At 40.4% G+C, this 17,675-nt stretch overlaps 1 protein-coding gene and 1 pseudogene across 1 annotated transcript in view; one reads left to right on the forward strand and one right to left on the reverse strand.

The window, feature by feature from the left end:
- Positions 1-17,675, reverse strand: part of GIGYF2 (GRB10 interacting GYF protein 2) — a 412,728-nt gene that overhangs the window by 317,487 nt on the left and 77,566 nt on the right. Inside the window, exons 5-6 of the mRNA XM_085898803.1 lie at positions 8,287-8,395; positions 2,044-2,196 (exon numbers count right to left, since the gene is read on the reverse strand). Coding sequence (XP_085754929.1) covers positions 2,044-2,196; positions 8,287-8,395 — 262 coding nt within the window. The remainder of the gene's footprint in view (positions 1-2,043; positions 2,197-8,286; positions 8,396-17,675) is intronic.
- Positions 12,483-15,066, forward strand: LOC147018763 (uncharacterized; annotated as a pseudogene).

Consider the following 17,675-nt stretch of genomic DNA (forward strand, 5'->3'; position numbering starts at 1 on the left):
ACCTAAAAAGCTGAAAAAATGACTAAATCTTAGCTTATTCCACACAGAAATCCTAAAATGGCCTGGACAATATTATTGGCACCTTTTAGAAGTTGCTAAAAATAATTAAAATTTCAAGCAGGTGATTCTCCTTTACTTTGGAATTGAACTCACCTGTGGTGAGTTGCAAGTGCCTGCAATATTAAAAAAAAAAAACACTCATTCAACCAGTTTGAATGGAGAAAAGGAGTCATTCTGCTGTTTTGTGTCAATGTGTGTACCGTAATGAGCATGGAAAAAAGAAAGAAAACCAGAGAATTGTCTGAGGAGGTCAGACACAAGATTGTAGCCAAGCATGGACAATCTCAAGGCTACAACTCCATCTCCAGAGACCTTGATGTGCCCGTGTCCACCGTATGCAATGTTATCAGGAAGTTTAATGTCCGTGGCACTGTAGCTAACCTCCCTGGACATGGCCGCAAGAGGAAACTTGATCGAAGATTGCAGCGAAGGATTCTTCGAATGGTGGAGAAAGCACATCGATCAAATGCCAAATAGATTAAAGCTGACCTTCAGACACAAGGTATGACAGTTTCAACTTGCACCATCCGCACAAGAAGAGTGGGCCAAACTGCCAGTAGAGAGGTGTAGGAAGCTCTTGACTGCAGTTATTTTGTCCAAAGGCTGTGCTACCAAATATTAAGTCAAGGGTGTGAATAATTTTGTCAATGCCATTTCTTTACATTTTCTGATTTAAAATGATACATTAAGTTCTGAATCAAAAACAAAGGTTCTGTGATATTAATGGTGAAATAAAGAATTGTGGAGACCAAATACTTTTGTCAATTTCAACTTATTTTTAGAGAAAATTGAGTTATTTGAAAAAAGGTGCAAGGGTGCCGTGCCAATATTTTTGCCCATGACAGTACATGTACAAGCTCCTTCTCAAGTCTTAGATATCAAAAATTGTGCACTTTCACCTCTTAAACAAAGTTAGTTTAAATTCAAATCATTAAAAGGCAAACCAAAGGAAACTATACAATCGTGCACAGTCAAGCCTATCTACATAAAAAAAACAAGAAAAAAAAATCGACTCGTCAACAAAATGACATGATATACTCGCTCTTAAAACAGTCATAAGCATGTTTCTTTTGATTGTGAAAGGAAGCTGAATATCTCAATTGCATTATACAAAGCAGAAGTGGTCTTGCGTTGCCACCATTTCCTGCTTTTACGTCTTCCACAATGTCCTGATAAGAGCTTCCATTTTGTCCATCGTTTTCATAAGGCATTGAAGGGTCATCTACCGATTTAAAACGGTGTGTATTTGTCTGTCCCCCTTCATCAGGACGATTTAAGAATGGTATTAAAGGCCAATTTTTAACATGACTGTGTTCAATACGGTCTATTTTTCAGGATTAAAAAAAAAAAAAAACTCGAAAACATTTTTCATCAAAGACTAATTGCATCTCTTCTATTACAAATGTAGACCGGTCTCAAGGGCAGTGCACAGAAGCGTTTAAAAACATCAATAAAAAAAACGTGCAGGGAGGTGAAATTTGCTGCACATGATGTGTAACATGTGCAGAGTAAAACGAGTATTCAGTTACATCCACAGGATGACTAATAAATAAAGAAGATATAAGCACAACTGACGGTAGGTCGAGGCTTCAGACTTTGGCACGCTCATGAAGCTGTACCGTCGAAATGAAATGTCCCAGTAGATAATGAAAATAGGATCACATTTGTACATGCAGTGTTTTAAAATAATGCTTCTTGCTACGCAACATCATATCTTCCAGTCTCCTTGAATATTTCAAATAAAATAATTCCAACCTGTCATTTTTGATGGGCTTTTATACTAGTATATAACAAGATAATTTGGGCAACCTCTAGTAACCTCAATCAATCAGTCACCTCACTTCAATTTCCTCCAATGGTAGACAGCTCCAAGGATAGTTTTCTCTTTTTTTTTTTTCACCAGCAAAGATGTTACAACTTTAACTTCATCAATGCTTACCTGGTCAACCTGATCCCTTAGATTAGATGATGCAAACTTCTCACCTGACAAGGTGGAGAAGTTCCTGACTGGCCTTGCAATCTCTTCTGCAGAAGGACCCGATGACATCCCGCGAGTCCTTAAATTCTGTTCAGCAGAATTGGTCTCTCCTCTATCACGTCTCTTCAGCATGTCCTTCTCTACAGGTTGCCTGCCATCTGTTTGGAAGATAACAAATAACAATTTAATTTAAAAGAAGAGTAGATAGTGCTTCTTAAATAGTATAAACCAATCAGCCTTCAACCAATCATCAGGAATGTAACAATCATAAAATCCAGAGACTAAAAGTCGATCTTCTCCAAATCTCATTTCCGATTCGGAATTTGGTTTCTCTAATGAAATCAACACTGCATACATACTACATTTAATGATGGCAAATTGAGGATTCAAACCTGAAGCAAGAAGTCAGAGCAGTATCTCGACAAATTTTGCAAGTTTGCCACTGGTAGACATAGTTGCAAAGCTCTTTGCCAATGACATCCAGCAACCTCTGTATGCTTGGCTCAATGATTTCACTTGTGCATGTACACAGCACGCTATTCCAGATGGCATTCTAGACTTCCACACCTTATTTAAAACAAAATTAAAAAACACGTTCCTCAGGATAATCTTCAACAACTAATGCTGTTGTTACTCTACAATAATAATGTTGCCTCCTGGAAGTTATTTGTTGATGACTCCATGATGGTGAACAACAATGGAGCAAAAAAAAGAAAAGAAAAGAGAAGTGAACAAAAGATAACATTACAGAAGACTGCAGATACGTGCCTGCCTACAAATGACGCACCAAACAATGTTACAAAAATGGTAAATACAGAGACAGATGCAGTCGAACACACAGACATGCGTGGAGCCACACACAGACAAATGTGCTGTGATGTGTCGTGACATGCCGTCCTGCCACCACCTTACTCAGTCTTTGATCCTCCACAACTGTTGCTGCCTAACTACCAATAAATCCAGTTCTGCTTTGTGCTGTCCACTATTGTAAGTAATATTATGAATGTCTCACATCTGGAAGAATGAAACAGATATAACTAGAAAGGAACTCGGTGGAGCTCATACCTCCAACATGTAATGCCCGATAAATGAGAACATATCGGGCCCATTACATTTTCGAAATATCATGCTATATATCGTTTTTGGCCGTATCTCTCAATGGTGAAGAATCGCTTTAAGAATTAAATAATTCGCATATCCAGATCCAGATCTTCACCAAAATTGAATCAATTCATCATGGTCATACACCCAACTTGTTCACCAAGTTTCATCCAAATGTGTCCACAACTTTCTGAGATATCATGTTATACAGTGGGACCCGCTTAATAGAATCACTTTGGGCCGGACAAATTTGATTCTAATAAGCGGGTGATTCTAATATCCGAGTTCACCAGAGTTGTGGAATATCAAGCGGATCAAATGTCGAGTACACATACGGAGACAAATATTCAGCATTTAGTTTGATTTATATGACACACTTGCTCAAAACAATGTAACTTACTACTGAAAATAAAACAATTACACGTACAGTACATATGTACTTTTCAAAGCAAAACAACATAGGTTTGTCGATGAGCCTTCTCTGGAATGAAAAAATTGTCGATTGTTGCCTGCTTTAACGAGTCTGTGGCAATGGCGGTGACCTCCTTGTCAAGTTTGCGCAGGAAGGCCATGTCACTGAACCCATGTGATAGCAAACCAAGCCTGATCGTCTTAGCTGCAGACATCATTTCCTTGATGGTCGGGACAGAGATCTCCTCTTCCTCCTCTTCCTCCACTTTAGTGTCGGCGTCATAGTCTGCGTCAGTAGCAATTCCCATTTCGCGTTGGACTGCCGAAACGATGGCTTCGTCTGTGACATCATCGTCTGTGGTTTGGAGAGTGGCGTCCATGTTGACGAAGTCCTGCCATTGGTCGGGATCCATTTGAAGAGGGTTGGCTAACTCGTCGTCGTCATTGCTCTCGACCCTTTCGCCTTCGCTTGCCGCTCCGATGAAAATTCCTCCTTTGCGCCAGCAGTTCACTATGCTGGTAGTCTTCACATCATTCCATGCTGCGTCGGTAAACAGCATAGCGTCGAGGATCGTTATCTTTTTCGCCAAGTCACTCGCTGTCATTGCTCCATCCTCGTTGTCAATCTCAGTGAGCACTTTTCGTAGCATGGCACGGCGGTAATGAGCTTTGAATGAACGGATAATTCCCTGATCTAACGGTTGAAGAACAGAGGTTGTGTTCGGCGGGAGAAATGCCATAGTAATGTTCGACAGTTGAAGTGATTGGGGATGTGCCGGACAGTTGTCGATGAGAAGCAACGCTTTCTGGTCATGACGCCGAAGCTCGCGATTCCACTCATCGAGCCATTCAGTGAAGAGGAAACCTGTCATCCATGTGGAGGAATTGGCTCTGTAGCGAACTGGAATTGTTTTGAGGCCTTTGAAACACCGTGGATTCTTGCTTTTACCAATACCGAAAGGAGGACGCTTAGCACCAGTCATCGAGCAGCAAAAAAGCACCGTGATTCTTTCCTTTGGCTTTTTCCCACCGCAGTGCTGATCTCCCTTGAAGAGGAACGTTCCGTCTGGTAAGGTCCGAAAATACAACCCGGTTTCGTCAGCATTCCAGATCTCATCAGCCGTGAAGCCTTCTACGAGATCCGGAAACACGTGGTCCAGCCATTGTTGTTTCCCTCCGACGTCAGCCGCCGCTGCCTCTCCGTGAAGTTTCTTGTGGACGATTCCATGTCTTTTCTTGAACCGGTCAATCCAGCCGTTTGTCGCACTGAACTTCTTGTTGTTGAACTTTTCCGCGAACTGAGCCGCTTTCTCCCGCATCAGAGGTCCAGAAAGCGGTGCTTCCTTTTCTCTGGAAGTTTGAATCCACTTGACCATTGCTGATTCGACATCGGGTGCGTTGCCGCTTTGCTTGCGTTTCTGAGAAGAAGACGAATCCACTTGACCTTTCAGAATGGCCTCTCGATCTTTCAGAATCTTGCATAGGATCGGCTGGTTAATTTCCAACTTGTCTGCAGCTTCTCGTTGGCTCATTCTGGGCAAAGCGTCATAGTCCCTCAGGATTTGTGCTTTATCAATGTTTGAACGATCCGTCCGCTTTCGTTTTCTGTCCATCGTGGAAATGACGACACGCCTAGTGCTTAGACTGCAGCTGTCAGCCGTCTGCCTATCTGCACAATGACTACCGAAATCACTGTAGTGGCATAGCGTTATTTTTAGCGTGACGTCAGCCGCCTGGTGGCAAAAGTTGGAACTGTGCGGCCAGTAGGCGCTGAACTGTCGAAGTGGATGGCCAGCAGCTGATTCTATAAAGCGGGTTTTTGATTCTAATAAACGGGAAAAATTGTGTACATTTAGATACAATGGAATCGGTCTCAACGATTTTGATTCTATAATACGGGTGATTCTATTAACCGTGATTCTATTAAGCGGGTCCCACTGTATATCGGTTGAGACCACTCAATGGTGAAGAATCACTTAAAAAAATATTGTAGTCGGGTCCGGATCTTTAACAAAATCTAATCAGTTCGTCCTCGTCACACAAACGCCCAACCTGCCCCCCAAATTTCATCCAGATCTGTCCACAACTTTTTGAGATATCCTGCACACAGACAGGCAGACACACAGCCACACACACAAACAGACAGAGAGGGGTGAAAACATAACTTCCTTCACCTTCGGTCACGGAGGAAATTATCGTGCTATATATCGTTTTTGGCCCTATCTCTCAATGGTGAAGAATCACGTTAAAAATTCCAGTAGCCGGATCCGGATCCAGATCTTCACCAAAATCTAATCAGTTCGTCCTTGTCACACACCTGACCTGTCCACCAAATTTCATCCGAATCCGTCCACAACATTTTGAGAAATCCTGCACACAAACAGAGAGAGAAATAAAGAGAGACAGAGAGACAATGAAAAATCACTCAAAGAGCGACACTTGGCAAAACAGAACAAAGTCGAATGGCACTCTGTAGAGCGAATACCTCTGCCAGGCTGAACAATTTACGTTTTGTATCCCACTGATGGGCTGGATCTAAACAAAAATCTAATCCGCTTGATCTTGTCACTTCACCAAATCAACCACAACTTTTTGAGATATGATTATGATATGTATATATATATATATATATATATATATATATATATATATATATATATATATATATATATATATATATATATATATATATATATATATATATATATATCATAATCGTTTTTGGCCCTATCTCTCAATTCTATAAATCAGGCCTATGTTGACCTTATGACCCTAAAAATAATTGGTGGTTGAATTCATTGACCTGACATGCAAATCCTGTTCAAATTTCAAGTCAATCTGATGAAAATTGAGGATTTTAGAAATTGCGCCTAAATTGTTTGACCTCCAGATTGATAAATTCCTGGACTTTTGGCCTATGCCGACCTCATAAACAGTTGGTGGATGAATTCAGTGACCTGAAAAGCAAATAATCTTCAAATTTCAAGTTAATCAGATGGAAATTGACAATTTTAGAAATTCCGCCGATGATGACCTCAAAAATAATAGTCGATTGAATTCAGTGACCTGATCTGAAAATCCTTTTCAAATTTTAAGTCAATCAGATGAAAATTGAGGATTTTGGAAATATTTTAAAGTTGAGCTTTGGCCTATGATGACCTTTTGACCTCAAAAATAGGATTCTGTCAGACCTCCATGTGATTCTGATGTGCAATTCCACCATTTGGTGAAGTTTCCTGAAGATCAGTTTAAAATTGTGACCTGAAGGAGATTAAAGGTGAGCGGACAGATAAACAAACAAACGAATGAAAAATCACTCAAAGAGTGACAACTTGGCAAAACAGCACAAAGTAGAATGGCACTCAGTAAAGCGCATACCTCTGCCAGGTGGAAGAGTTTAAGTTTTGTATCCCACTGATGGGCTGGATCCGTACCAAAATCCAATCCCCTTGTTCTTGTCACCTATGCAACTCATCCACCTTGTTTTGTCTTAACTCGTCCACAACTTTTTGAGATATACTTATATGTTTAGTTTTTGGTCGTTTCTAACAATTTTAGAAATCAGGCCCGTGTTGACCTGATGACCCTAAAAATAATTTGTGGTTGAATTCACTGACCTGACATGAAAATGCTCTTCAAATTTCAAGTTAATTGGATGAAAATTGAGAATTTTAGAAAATTTGGCCCAAATTGGCTTTTAGCCTATGTTTACCTCAAAATTAATAGGTGGTTGAATTTGGTGACCTGATGTGCAAATGCTCTTTAAATTTCAAGTAAATTTGATTAAAATTGAGGATTTTAGAAATTTGGCCTATGTTGACCTCAAAATTAATAGGTGGTTGAGGTCAGCGACCTCATATGCAAATGGTCTTCAAATTTCAAGTCAATCAGATGAAAATTGACAATTTTAGAAACAATTTTAAAATTTGGCCTATTTTGGGTTGACCTTATTACGGCCTATGAACCTTAAAAGTAATAGGTGGTTGAATTCACTGACCTGATATACAAATCCTGTTCAAATTTCAAGTCAATCGGATGAAATTTGAGGATTTTTGAAAATTTGGCTCAAATTGGCCTATGTAGACCTTTTTGGTCGACCGCATTTTACGAAACTTCAATGCGGGACCGTCGCGGGGTCGGTGACATTAATCTCTGGAAATTTCAGAACAGTCGGTTGAGCGGTTTGGGCTGGAGGTGAATGGACACGTGCACGCACGCACACACGATCAACATAATTGTCAAAAAAAAAAAATTTGCAAAGTAACACAGAAAGACAAAAATGGGTGAAAACATAACCTCCTTCCACCTTCGGTGGCAAAGGTCACAATGCCATTTCTCACCACCAACTCCACTAACTCTTCACCCTCTCTCTATTCCTCATTCCCCATCCAAAATTACCAACACATTGCTTTTCACCTGGCTCCGCTACTCCCACGTGAATTAAAGTCTCCCGCAATGCAGAGCATCACCTCGAGCTCAACTACTCCCATCATCCTCTTCAGTGTGTCCTTGAACTCTTGCTTCTCTGCCTCAGTCCTTACTGTCCAGCTCCTCCACGAGCCTCAACTTTGCATAAATAAATAAAAATGCACCCCACATTATATCTTGTTCCCCTACATTCGATCCCCTTCCTGTGAGTAGCTTACAACATAAAGAGAAGTGTCATTTGCATTCCTGACTGAGAATTGTAGAAGCACCAAAGCAGCCTTCTGGGCAAGCATGATCAGCAGACTCACCTCGCCCTCTTGCGGTTCCACGTCCACGGGCAGCCGCTGGTGGGGGTCCCGCTCCTCGACCCATGAGACGCAGCACAGCTGCGCTATTCACCGACATTGAAAAATTTCGCTAAGGATGAAGGGAGGAACAGCAAATGTAATTAACTGCTAAGAACCTGACAAAATAACATCTGCTTTGAACTTTATCTACCAACTGTAACTTTGGCTTCAATGGTTTTTGAACCTGACAAAATACCAACTTCAAAAGAGCCACAACAAAGCAATATCAAAACTTTTATTTTGTACACAAGCTTCTTTTTTATTTTCAATTAAAAATAAATTTTCTGATCGAGACAAAAAAAATAAAAATAAAAACATAAAAACAATGGTACCCATACAATTTAATAAACATTCATTTCAATAAAATGGACATTATCAAAGCTTTTCGACTTGCACTCCTCAGGATAAAACCCGCAAGCAGATGAAGAAGAAGCACCAAACTCTCGTTTATAAAGTTACAATGTAATGCCCTCAACGTTGATTGGTTGAGAGAAAGAAAGGAAGGGATTACCTGATTGTTGGAACCATAGAGCATCATGAATGATGATTAGGTGGAAATGAACCATCATGAATAATGATTCAGCAGATTAATCAGTTGAATCGCCAAAAAAAACCAGCGGAAACATAATGCTAAATAAATTAGGGGAAAGTTGGTGGGGGGGGGTAAGGGGGGTGGCTTTAGGGGTGGGTGGTTTTCATGATGACTCAAAGTTGACTGTGGTGAAGTTGTCACACAGTCAAGCCATGTCATACTGGTATCTTCATAACTCTGAATAGCTCAGCTAAAGACCCTGGTTTGATTGATCATAATCAGAATACATATAAATATACAAAGGTGAGCTTTCATCTTGAGAGATAGGGCCAAACCGATACTTTGCGTACCCACAAAAAGTAAGAGGATATTGTTGTGGGAATGCCTTCTAGGGCATTCGGAGAGGGTATTAAAAGTCTCCACCATTTGCAGTACAGTTCCCCTGTCCACACATTTTCCAGTGCAGTGAGATGTTTTGAATTAAAAGCAGTAGCTATGATTTTGCTTCATCCACGTAACCTGAGCTTTTTTTTCTTTTTTGCCCCTGCAGAGCTGTCAGTTGCCTATACACCGTCCAAATAAAAGGTATGCGTCAGAAGAGCGTGTTGCATGCTTGGAACAAGATTGCCCGTAGAGCAGGTACTTTGACAGTTATAGATAAATCATGCCAAAGAAGTAAAAGTTGCTCAAATTAATCCAAAGCACCAGGGAAAATTGTAATTTCTTCAATTAGATTTTTTAAAATCGAAGCGCTTTACCCAAGCGGTGTGTAAGGCAACAGCCGATGGTTCCTCGATCGCTCACAACTTTTTACCCTCGCCGGAAGAAAGGTTTATTGCATTTAGGTCCGTCTGTCTGTCTGTGTGTCTGTCTGTCTACACAGAACTTGTGTTTTTCTCTACAACCGCTTGTCGAATTGAGAAAAAATTTTCACCATAGGAGTGACTGACTACTCGTGTGGAATGTTTTATTGATAATTATGTCACCAGTCAAGTGGTGTGGTAGCCATATTGGAAAAACAGAAAAACTTTTGACCTCTATCTCTGAGATTGCACCAAGGAAAAAAAATTGAAACTTGGCACGTGGCAAGTACTCCTCATGGGGAATAAGTAATTTTTTATGACGTTATCGGTGCTTCGTTTTGACATCATAATCGCAGATATAGAATGCTACATCTGATCAGTATGAAAATTTTTGAGGGTCATCTCGGGAAAAAAATGGTCAACAACAAAAAAATCAGAGATGGGGAATCCCCCGCCATTGAATTAAAAAGGTCATACATATTCCAGATAATGAGGGAGGTGAATTAGAAAACAAGACACCATTTGGTCATCATCTCAAAAAAGTTCTCCAGGGGTGAGGAACGTAGTAACCAAAAATAATTGAAATCAGATAAGCGGTTTTCCATTTATTACAAAAAACATTTTTTTCAAGATGGCCGCCCCAGTCGGCTATCTTGGATCCGGCCACGCCCAAAATCAATAGGGTTCTTCCTTTTCAGGTGGTACATGTGTGACCCAAATTTAAAATCGATATGGCGAACAGTTTATGAGTTATTATCACACTCACAGCTATAAATGTTGACGCCCGGACGGACGGACGGACAGCCGGACGACCTGGGTGACAACAATATCCCCCTTCCGCCACGCAGTGGGGGATTAAAATTGATGACGTCATCAGTCACGTGATTCGGCAGCACAGTTTTTTAAATAATAATAATAAATTCAACATCGTCCTCTCTGAAGTGGCTCAACAGATCGAGGTGCAGCTTTACAAGAATGACCACCTATACATAAGGAACAAAAATTTCACACATATGACATCATAGGTCACATAGTTTGGCAGCCAAATTGGATTATCCTGAAACCTATGTAAAAAAAAAATCTTTTTCTCCAGAACGGCTGGACAGAGAGGGGAAACTTCACACAAATGTTCCCTGGACACATGGTCTGGCATCGAGAATTGTTTAATTTTTTGATCTGGGTACTTTTTAATTTTTTTTTTTTTTGGAAGAGTAGCAGCTGAAATGCAAATCCTATCCAGGCTCCTCCTGTTGACCTCATCTTTGCTTTTCGCTTGTTCAGGTTCCTTCTGATTACTCCAATGCAGGACTGTACCTATTTGGTCTTCCATTTCATTTTAATCCCATTCTAAATTCAATTGAATAATAATTAAGGTCATGGGTCAGGGTCAGGTGTCCGATTAGAGCACGGTTGCATCAAAGTGGGACATCTTGGTACCCGGTCATCACTGCCAGTTTTAAAGTAGCAGTTCCAGTTACATCTCCAATTAATAATGTAACACACCAGTGCACAAATACCACATAAAATACACCACACGAAACTGCACAAACACCATGCAAAACAAGTGCTGGCGAGGGGGTCTGCAATCTCTGATTGCTCTTTTTCTTGTTTTATTTGCGTCAATAAATATGCCACGATATATTTGCTGTCAAGAGATATGATGATTTTGGAATATCACAAAACCCTATACAGACATGATAGCCTAATGCTGTCTGTCGGATCCCAGAAAGACATGTCCGACACACATGCACACAGTTCGTGAGTACGTCTGCTCATTTGCTTCACAACTTGAACAAACTAGACACAGAAAAACAGACTTGCCTTTGAGAAACAGAAAAAGAAAGAAAGAAAGAAAGAAAGAAAGAAAGAAAGAAAGAAGCTTTTGAAAGAATTTGCTGAACCAACGAATGGATTCTTGATTCACGAAGTGCGATAAAACATTGTAGGAATCGACTCCGAAGACTTGGAACTATTACTGGTGGGTAATCGACTCTGTAGAACTTAAGATTCAATTCCTGTTTCCGATGGAGGGAAATTCGATTCTAATCAGGTAATCGATTCCTTGGCACAAGCCGAGTGTGCATATAGTCTAGGCTCTGGGGGGGGGGGGGGGGGAGTTCGTGTCCATTACTCTTCTACGGCGTTACCTTGGATTTTCTTGTTCTATATACTAAGACCTTCAAGAAAAGTCTGGGTAACACTTCCAGACCAAGTACGTTTTCTCTACAGCCCCGGCCAAACATTTACGGTTACGCCCGTAGTTTTCGAAATTGACGATATCGGAGTTCCTGGGAAAATATCATTATCCGGCACACACAAATGGTTTATTTTGCTCTGGTTTGATTCTTGGAGTGCATTTAACTAATTTCTATTGCGATTTGTTACCCTAAATGCATTACAATAACAAGAAATTGCTATATTTTAGCCAATTTTTTCAATGGAATCACACTCGGGTTGAAACATACCTCAGTTTCCAGACAGTGCTATGACCTAACTATCGTTTCAAATGGACCCAATGAGAATCAAAACAACCTTGCAAATTGCTTTATACACAAACAATTTAGATGTAAACGGGAGGAATTTATCTACAACAGTCTATTTTCAGAGGAGTCGTAGTTTTGGTCCAATAAGCGATTTGACGATTTTGATATTTCCTTCACTGAATCACAATATTTACGAGCAATAGAATGATTTATCACTGTAGATAACCTTTTCGCGTTTTGATGAGTTCCTTTTTTTACACGGAAACAACGAACAGTGATGGCCACTAACCTCCCGCCCAGCACCAGGACAAGTTGGTGAGGCACTGGAATAGGAGCTGGATGACATCTGAGCGCATTGATAACATGAATCCAGTTGCAGCAATGGAGTCTGTGGAACTGTCTCAGTCATCTAAAGAAGCTTCTTTCGATGTGACGAAGTGTGTTATTTGCCAAAAGTCAACAAAAGTGAAAGCTGTGAGCACAAGCAATGGTTGTAAACGAATTTGAGAGGCCAGTGCCATACAGAATGACCATGTTTCCAAACTACTGAAGCTTGTTGAAGGTGATGGATTCGTATACCATGTGACCAATCAGTGTTATAAGAAATGCACCATGAAATCAATCTTGTCTCGCATGAAGAATAGGGATATTCTGAATGAGCAGCAAACCACTCAAGAACCAGCTCTTCCTCAGGACTCTACATCTCAGAATAGAACCACTCGTTCAGAGTATCGGTCGTCCCCCGCCTAATCCCGAGATTACTGCAAAGTCAGTACGAGATATGAAATGCATTATATGTGACAATAAATCTTATAAACAAGTCTATACTAAGTATTGTATTAGTGAATCAAATCGCACTGCTTTATTCCTTGCCGCAACCAACTTCTTTCAGGATGCTGTCTTCACCCGAACATGTGACCTTCAGGATTCGCATTCAGTTTTCGGAGCGGATATATATTATCACAAAGACTGTATGGTAAAGTATATGTACAGGTATGAGTCACGCACGCAGGACTTAATGCCAAAACTAATCTCAAAACAACTTGCATGGAACCAAGTCGCGTCCGAACTAGAACAGGGATGGAGAGACTGCAAAGACTACGAATCGAGTGAAATTTGAGATCATTTGAATACACTTACTGGCGATCAATCCCATTTTAGCAATAGAGATGTTAAAATTTTCTTGATAAACCACTTCGGTAGGAAGATAGATTTCACATATCCCGATGCTTTGCGCAAATCAATGATGGTATTTAGTAAACCTAATAATGTAGTAAATGTGTTGGCTGAGCGCATTCGCTCCATTGATCCTTTACACGTCTATGCTAGTGTGATTCGGAAATCTCTTAATGATTATGACTTTGGTCTTGAAGATAGATTGTGTGATGCTCAAGATCTAAAAAAATGTGTTGATTGGTCTGAATATTCCAGAACCTATTGTCAGATTTTTTGGAAATTTGTACAATTTTAACCCTGAAACATATCAAAAAGCAGCAGAAGCTGTCATGAGCGAGGAGAAACGTGCTGTAGATGGAGGAGAAGAAGACGATTGTGACGAGGATGTAGTAGACGAAGAAGTGCCGAGTGTAGATGGTAACCTATCCACAAAACGCTGTAGGAAGGTACAGTCCTTGTTTCAAATCCTCTACTATGTACACCACTGTGGGAGGAAGAGGACACCGATGCACATCATGAATGCCGAATCTGTCCATAGTCTTGGACGTGGGGGAAGATCATCACTAAAACTCTGAATCACGAGGGTCTTTCGTTGAGCTATTCAGAGTTACGAAGATACTAGTATGACATGGCATGCTTTACTGCACTACACAACCGCGATCGAGTTGGGCTACCCATCCATTTCGACCCTGGACAATTCACATCTGGTGCAATTGAAAACTGGGACCACAAGGGTGCAAATGTGTCAGAACACGATACAGTGACTGTACTTTTCCAAGATAAGCCTTCTTCATTCTCTTGTAAACCGAAAATATTTGACACAGACGTCACACATGGGCCACAAGCATTCAAGTTAACCCTTCGCTGTCAAGAGATACATGAGTTTTACAAACCAGCGCACCATCCTGACCTTCCTGCATCCTACAAAGTGAATGATCAAATCTACAGATCCGAAAAAGCCGATGCAGCAAAGCAAAAAGACACTGCCTGGTCACTCACCCGCATAAATGTTACCCAAGATGAAGTCTTGATATATCCTCAGTTACAGACGACACCATCATGGAGTGCAAGCAACTCTGTGTGGACCGAAGAGAACATTCCAGTAAAGAGTCTCGCATTCCTGCCTCTTCTGCCTCATCCGGTCACAGAGTATGCAACTGTTAATTCGGCGATGAAGAATGTCGTTGAGATTGGTTCACAACTTCTGCAATGTGAAATCCCGCTGCACTGTGATGAGAAAGTCTACTGTATTGTCAAGGAGATCCAACTGATGCGGCCGCTGGAATTTCGCGCCCTTGTACCTGTTCTCGGATCATTCCACTTGATAAAAATTGTTCTGAAGTACAGCGGAAAATACCTCGAGGGAAGTGGAGCTAGCAACGTTTTTCTGGAGGCAGGTGTCTTCGGTCCCACTGTCATTCAGAACTCTGTTCTCAATGGAGGTCACTACAGCTGCTCCCTTCAAGGCATCCAATTACTGGCTGAATCATTCCAACGTCTTCTCTATAAAGAATTCTTCGCAGAGAAGGGTATCTTACCGTATGAATCAGAGCTTGTTATCCTTGCAAAGCTAAAGTCAAGTGTCACTAAGAAGAATATCAGCGATGCTCAGAAATATATGACAGAGTTTGCAGCCACTGCTACCAATCTATCCAATGATCTTGATCTATTTATCCAAAGCCGATCATCCAGCAATGAAAAATTGGTGGCATTTGAAGCAATATCAGGTAATAGTACCCCGATATAATATGGTATGGTTGAAACCAGAAGTGATGTCACAAACAATTATCTAAAATATGGCAATTTCTGGATATTTTGTGCATTTAGTGTAACAAATCGCAATAGAAATTAGTTAAATGCACTCCAAAAATCAAACCAGAGCAAAATAAACCATTTCCGTGTGTGGGATTATGACATTTTCCCAGGAACTGCGATATCGTCAATTTGGATAACTACGGGCGAAACCGTAAATGTTTGGCCGGGGCTGTAGAGAAAACGTACTTGGTCTGGAAGTGTTACCCAACCTTTTCTTGAAGGTCTTAGTATATAGAACAAGAAAATCCAAGGTAACACCGTAGAAGAGTGATGGACACGAACTCCCCCCCAGCGCCAGGACTAATACAGAAACACACACGACTCACAAACCACTTTTACATATACCCTCCCCCTTTACCCAACCCTCCCCCCCTCCTCCTATGCAGGTAATATATTCCAGTTAAGTGTAAAGTGAGAGACAGGGAAGACCAGGGTAGTTGAGCAGGGAGGTGATAAATAAAATTAAGGATAAGCAGAAGGCATTTGAATGGTATAAAATAACTGTACTTGAGGCAGAATGGCAGAGATGAGAGAATTACCTGAGATTTGCAAGAAACAATGGAGATAGAGAAATGGTAGATAGGTTATGTTTGGATGAGTGTAATCTATGAGCATTGTATACATCGTTGTGATGGACTTTTTGAGATGAACTAACTCATTCCACACCCTCCCCCAACCCAAAAACAACAACAAAGAAACATAAAAAAAAAATTTGTCTCCCCCATGTGTTGAAGGGAGGCGTCTTTGTCTTGTCTGTTACATACTACACACCCTCCCGCTCATCTGTTAATATCCTCCATCCTCACTCCCTCTGCCACCACAGACATATTAGAGAGCAAGAGACATGAGAGAACACTGAGGGTTGGAAGGGGAATTTAGTACAGGTGAGATGGGCTGAACAGCCTTTTTCCTATGCTCAATTAATGTGCGCCAGGTGAAAACACTCAACTGTTGCACCAAAGCATGAACATGCAGAGGCATAGGTAACCTCCTTACATTATCAATTTTAGTTCTCATACGAGCCTCGACAGTATATACAAGAAAAAGAAAAAAGAGACTTTACCCCCTGTTCCAGGCTCGATAACCCCTCTTCCCTCATAAAAAAAAAAGTAAGCAAAAATTCCAAGAACAGCTGGCCAAGTTCTCACCTGGGAATAGATACAAATAAAGGCTTGGTCTGTTATTGCTTTGATACCAGCACAAAGCCTTACTCTTACAAAAAAATGCCAAAACAGAATTTTTAATTGATAATGATAATAGTGTGCATGAAAGCCTGGAAGGCAATTTTTGATTTTGGAAAAAATACTTTTTTTAGGATTATTCAAAAATCTCAAAGTCCCGTTGCTAGGCAACGGTGGTGTCCATAGCAACGGTGCTCAAAAGCATAGAACTAGATCCTGGTATGACCTACCTGTCAAGTTTCATCAAAATCAGTTGACTCCTCTGGCCTCCAGAGCTGTCCATTACAAACAAACAAACATACAAGCCTGTAGGCGACATGGGTGGTCGCTACATAATTGCATACTAGTCATACAGTTTTTGACGGATCGGGCTGAAATTTTTTGACAAAGAGGTTGATCATAGTGCGCATAAAAGCCTGGAAGCCAATTTTGGATTTCCGACAAAATTAATTTTTTATGATTTTTCAAAAATTTCAAAGTCCCGTTGCTTGGCAACGGTGGTGTCCAAAGCAACGGTACTCAAATGCATAGAACTAGAACCTGGTATGAACCTACCTGTCAAGTTTCATCAAAATCGGTTGACTCCTCTGGCCTCCAGAGCTGTCCAATACAAACAAACACGCAAACATACATACAGACAGATGGAAAAGGTGAAAATAAGGGTACTCTGGTGACCACCCAACAAACATACAAACAAGCTGGGAGGCGACGTGGGTGGTCGCTACATAATTGCATACTAGTTATACAGTTTTTGACGGATCGGGCTGAAATTTTTTGACAAAGAGGTTCATTATAGTGCGCATAAAAGCCTGGAAGCCGATTTTTGATTTTCGAAAAAATTATTTTTTAAAGATTTTTCAAAAATTTCAAAGTCCCGTTTCTCGGCAAAGGTGGTGTCCATAGCTACGGTGCTCAAAAGCAGAGAACTAGATCCTGGCATGAACCTACCTGTCAAGTTTCATCAAAATTGGTTGACTCCTCTGGCCTCCAGAGCTGTCCATTACAGACAGACAGACGGAAAAAGGGAAAATAAGGGTACTCCAGCGACCACCCAACATACACACAGACGGAAAAAGTGAAAATAAGGGTACTCCAGCGACCACCCAACATACATACAGACAGACGGAAAAAGTGAAAATAAGGGTAATCTCACGACCACACAATACATATATATATATATATATATATATATATATATATATATATATATATATATATATATATATATATATATATATATATATATATATACACATATACACATATACACATATACACATATACACATATCTATATATCTATATATATATATCTATATATATATATATATATATATATATATATATATATATATATATAT

This window comes from Eptatretus burgeri, chromosome 10 (assembly GCF_056783735.1).
Source record: "Eptatretus burgeri isolate ZD-2024b chromosome 10, Ebu_testis_v1, whole genome shotgun sequence".
In the NCBI taxonomy this organism is placed as follows: Eukaryota; Metazoa; Chordata; class Myxini; order Myxiniformes; family Myxinidae; genus Eptatretus; species Eptatretus burgeri.